The 5,069-nt window shown below is 31.7% G+C and overlaps 1 protein-coding gene across 1 annotated transcript; it reads right to left on the bottom strand.

Moving 5' to 3' along the window:
* Positions 1-362: 362 nt before the first annotated feature.
* LOC122512019 (degenerin deg-1-like) lies at positions 363-4,006 on the bottom strand. The gene is made up of 3 exons (XM_043627623.1): positions 3,978-4,006; positions 1,567-1,611; positions 363-493 (listed from the first exon to the last, which is right to left on the bottom strand). The coding sequence occupies exons 1-3, from the start codon at positions 4,000-4,002 to the stop codon at positions 363-365; spliced, it is 201 nt and encodes a 66-aa protein (XP_043483558.1). The 5' UTR covers positions 4,003-4,006.
* Positions 4,007-5,069: the final 1,063 nt, after the last annotated feature.

The following is a 5,069-nucleotide window of genomic DNA, read 5'->3' as shown; positions in this document are numbered from 1 at the left end:
TGTGGTTGCTATGCTAACATGTACGTGTGTTGAAATTCTTGTAACCAATCAGAGCGCTCGTTGGGTTTGTCGAGCTGGCCACAAAAGTCGCTATTCCCGGAGCCAATTCAGACCGGGAAGACAGTACTTTCGGCAAAGGGATACAGAAAATTTCTTTTCAGATGTAGTGACAACAGTGGCGCACAACGAAAGGGCAGGAAAATCAATCAACAGGTGAGTAAATGATTAATAAACATCTTTTTTCAGATGCAGTGACAACGGTAGCGTACATCACTGTAATATCGCCGTAAGAATAAAAAATGTGCAATCACACATCTTTTTTTCATCTCAGCAAACAAAATTCGATTTATTTTAAATAAAAATTAAAACATACCTATTGGTTTTGTAGCCTTGGCCCGAGTTGGCGACGTTGGCGGCGGCGTTGACGTCGTGGGCATCGTGGACGACGTCGTTGGCGACGTCGGCGTCGTGGACGACGTTGGCAACGTGTGTACTGTGTTTATAAGCATATTATCAATTAAAGGAGTTCTTCAGGATTAAAAATCATATAAATTTGTTACAAATACTTGAGTAATTAATAAAATATAAGCATTTTATTAAAAAATTACGAATGCTTCAATAGTCGGACATTTTTTCTAAAGTCGGACATCTGTCAAAAATTTTTGATTTATAAAGTAAAAAAGATATTGTTTTTATTATTTCTTGCTGGAAAATTGAATTATAGCTTATTAGAAGTTAATAATATAATATTTAAATCCTATGAATTACAATATTTATAATTAATTATGAACAAAACTTTGTGCTACTCATTGCGCTACTCGAAAATGAATGCATCTATAGTCGGATTCTATATTCGCACCAATAATACGAACAAAACAATACTCAACCGACATCGGAATTCAAACATTCGGTCCTAACAAAAAAATTTATCTTAGAACAAACATTAATTTTAATTTTTAAATATTCACAATTTTTTCCTCGACTACTTACAAGAGATATTTGTTGGGATATCTTTATTAGTTAATTAATTAATTAATTAGTTAATTAATTCAAATCAATATTTCAACAAAAATCGGTAGTTAAAAATAGTCTCGGAACCAAGAACCGGACAATACTTTTCCGAAGGTTTTTGACGTGCTGAATCCGAATTTGACCTCAGAATTGCTCATTACGTTAGCTTTTTGAGGTCAGATTCGGATCCAGCACGTTAAAAACCTTCAGAAAAGTATTAACTGGTTCTTGGTTCCGAGATTCGCCAAAATTTTGTTGGCTTGTGTAATTAAGAAATTTTTTTTCAGATGTAGTGACAACCGCCTAATAGGCGGTTTTTCGCGAATTCAAAATTTCACCCGCCAACCTAGCCTTTAAAACCGCCTGGTTAGAAGGAAACCGCCCAATCTGGCAACCCAGCACCAGTACGTAAGTAAGCAAGTAAATTATTTCCTTTTGCTTACTTGCGTACTAGCTTTCTTTTTTGCTTGTTTCCTGTTTGTTTATTTGATTATTTACTTACTTATTCTGGTAAACCTAAATTCATTTTAAAATAATGAAAGAAATACTACTTACGATTTATTCCCACCCAGACATCCTCCTTCTTCACATACCCCGTTCCTGCAATATACGTAAAAATTAAAGTCATTGAGTCGCTCTAAATGTGGAAATATTCGGTTCTTTGAACTCTTGCACGATTATTAGTAGAGCTTTACTAATTGATTAGTAAAATTCTACTAACAATTAGTACAACTATCCCGAAATCTCGCCTGAGTCGTAATCACCTTTGCCCCCATGTTACGAACACTATTTTTTGTCCTAACAGCATGAAAAATATGTCATGGAGGGCACAAGCGAAGCGGGCGTTAATAGTTATTTTCGTATCAAGGGCGCAAAATAGGTGATCTCGTCGGAGTCGTAATCACCTATGCGCCCATGATGCGGACATAATATTTTGTCCGAACTGCATGGAAAGTATGGCATTGAGGGCACGAACGTTTAAGGGGGGAAACCACATTAGGTGGCTCATTTTTATGGATTAAAAAAAATTTTTTTTTGGGGGGGAAATATAAATTGAAATTTAATTACATTTAGGCATCTTTTTCTTAGTGTTTTGAACAATGTTTATAAATTCTTTTGATTTATTTTAACCAGAAATAAGGCAGATATGCTGTCATAACCACTGATGGTCCTGATATTTTTTCTCGAATTGCGTGACGTGTAACAATTTTTATTTTTAACTAAAATTAAGAAAAAAGTTTTCTTACATTCTTAACTTATTTTCTAAGAATATGAACCTCAATTTAGGTAAAAATAATAAAAATTTTGAATTTTTAAGGTGTTTGAAATTTTTCCTTAAATTTTCACAATTTTTTTTACACTAATTAGACAAAAAAACACTCTTAAAATCGTGATATCACCTTAAATGGTGGTTCATATTCTTCGTAATTTTATAAAGAATAAAACTTCCAAATCTCATTATAATCGGTAAATATTTGTTTAAGTTAGACTGCACGCAATCATAAAAAATGTGTTTTTGAGAAAAACGCATTTAAAGTTTCAATTTATTTTTTTTTGTTCAGCAGAAATTTTTTTTAAAGTCACAAAGAGTCATATAATAATAGAAAAAATAATAAAAAATTTCTAAATATATATACTTTAAGAAAATTAAAAAAATTAAAAATAAATTTTTTGAAAGTTATAATTAGGTTTCCCCCCTTAAATGCTCATATTAGTTAAAAAGTAAACTCTATATAAATGTAAACTCTTCGAAGTCTATAATGATGCAAGTTTTAATATAGAATAAGCATTATTTTTTTTAATTTCTACAGAAAAAAACAAAGAATTAGGAAGCGGGCGGAATGTGTTACTTTGCGCACGCCTTAACTACACGAAATAACATACTTTCCGTGCAGGTAGGACAAAAAGTACTTTTGCGCCCGCTTGTGTGACGTCAGCGGGCGTAAAAGAACTTTTGAGCCCGCTTCCCCGACCTCGGGCGAGAATCAGTTACTTTGCTCCCGCCTTGAGTGCCCAAAATGACGTACTTTTCGTGCAGGTAAGATAAATATAATAAAGAATAAGCATATGTAATTATACACGATAATTACTTATAACCCACACAGCACATATTTCCTAAATATTTCCCGAATATTTCACTGAAAGATTGAAATATTTCAGTGCAACGTTCTTGAAATATTGCTGCAAACAGGAAAATGTCCGCTTGTGTGGAAATAGTGACGCAAAAGTATTATTATTATTACTTTCATTACTATTAAATACTAACTAAAATAAAAAATGTAAAAGAAGTGAAATTCCAGTGAGAGTGAAGTGAATGTCAAGTGAGAGTGAAGTGAAATGAATGTGAAGTGATAGTGAAGTGAGAGTGAAGTGAAAGTCAAGTGAAAGTCAAGTGAGAGTGAAGTGAATGTCAAATGAGAGTGAAGTGAATGTAAAATGAATGTGAAGTGATAGTGAAGTGAGAGTGAAATTTAAGTGAGAGTGAAGTGAAAGTCAAGAGAGAGTCAAGTGAAAGTCAAGTGAGAGTGAAGTGAATGTCAAGTGAGAGTGAAGTGAAAGTGAAATGAATGTGAAGTGAGAGTGAAGTGAATGTGAAGTGAGAGTGAAATTTAAGTGAGAGAAGTGAAAGTCAAGTGAAATTCAAGTGAGAGTGAAGTGAAAGCAAGAGAGAGTCAAGTAAGAGTGAAGTGAATGTCAAGTGAGAGAGAAAGTGAAATGAATGTGAAGTGAGAGTGAAGTGAAAGTGAAGTGAATGTGAAATGAGAGTGAAATTTAAGTGAGAGTGAAGTGAAAGTCACGTGAGAGTGAAGTAAAATTCAAGTGAGAGTGAAGTGAAAGTCAAGTGAGAGTCAAGTGAATGTCAAGTGAAAGTGAAGTGAAAGTGAAATGAATGTGAAGTGATAGTGAAGTGAGAGTGAAGTGAAAGTAAAGTTACGGAATCGAACAATGTAATGTTATTTACTTACCAGCTAAGAAATTTTTTAAAAACATTCGTGCTTTTTCATAATGCACGCTGCGTGGTTCCTTCCAAAAAAGGTGAGCCAATGCTCTGCCGTCTTCTACAGATGGCAGCTGTTTTTCATTTAAATTTCGCTGTTTTAAAAAGTTTATAAATTTTTTCCTTGACGGCTCATCCGCCATTATTTTATGCTGAATCGTCATTTTTCTGTGAACAATATTAATATTAAAAATTTAACAAATCGCATACTAATAATTCTTCGCATGAACAAATTAGTTCTATTCCATTAGTTAAAACTGAGTAACTTAGATAAAGTGTTTTCATTTCTCTCAATACGAATCAGGTTTTATTAACATTTTTTAAAATTGTGATATATTTTTAAATTTCTAATAATAAATATAATTTTACATTGTCAAATATATGGGGCATTTTCAGTAAAAGTTTCAATCAAACATTTTTTTGTATTAAAACAATTTTTTTCGAATTCTATATGAAAAATAAGTAAATACGTGTTTTTTTATTTTTTTATTTGATCAAAATTATAATAGTTATGATTTTTTTAAATTTAACATCTTCGGAAGCAAAGGATTTTTGAAACACTTTTAACTCCGTTATACCAGAAAATAAAAAATAATGTAATATATGAAAATGACTTGTTTTTTCTTGAATATTTCAAATATGTAATAAAAAATAACTTTAATAAAGCGAAAACATTAAATAAATTGAAATTTCGTCTAAAATGTGACTTTTCTCAAAAGCGAAGTAATTGATTTTCGATTTTTTTCTTCCATTACAACCACTGATAAATATAGAAATTTTTCCCACTTAAGCCAAAGTGGTGTTCTTTAGGGTTGAAATTATATTTAAAATTATATCAGTCGTTGCACAGAGTTTTATTCGAATTTTACACTTTTTCAAAATTTAACCTTCAAAAACAAAGGAAAACGAATGTTTTGTGATTAATTTCTCAATTTCATTCTGTAAAATCTGTGCAACGACTGATATAATTTTAAATATAATTTGAACTCTAAAGAACACCACTTTGGCATAAGTGGGAAAAATTTCTATACTTATCAGTGGTTGTAATGCAAAAAAAATC

This window comes from Leptopilina heterotoma, unplaced genomic scaffold, assembly GCF_015476425.1.
Source record: "Leptopilina heterotoma isolate Lh14 unplaced genomic scaffold, ASM1547642v1 Lhet_92, whole genome shotgun sequence".
In the NCBI taxonomy this organism is placed as follows: domain Eukaryota; kingdom Metazoa; phylum Arthropoda; class Insecta; order Hymenoptera; family Figitidae; genus Leptopilina; species Leptopilina heterotoma.
Note: the sequence above shows the minus strand (reverse complement) of the source record. Positions and strands in the feature narration are given on the sequence as shown.

Coding starts and splice junctions, on each gene's coding strand:
- LOC122512019 (XM_043627623.1), bottom strand. CDS start 4,002: ATGTTTTTAAAAAATTTCTTAGCTG. Junction 1,612..3,977: donor TTTAAAAAATTTCTTAGCTG/GTAAGTAAATAA, acceptor CGTATATTGCAG/GAACGGGGTATGTGAAGAAG. Junction 494..1,566: donor TGTCTGGGTGGGAATAAATC/GTAAGTAGTATT, acceptor TTATAAACACAG/TACACACGTTGCCAACGTCG.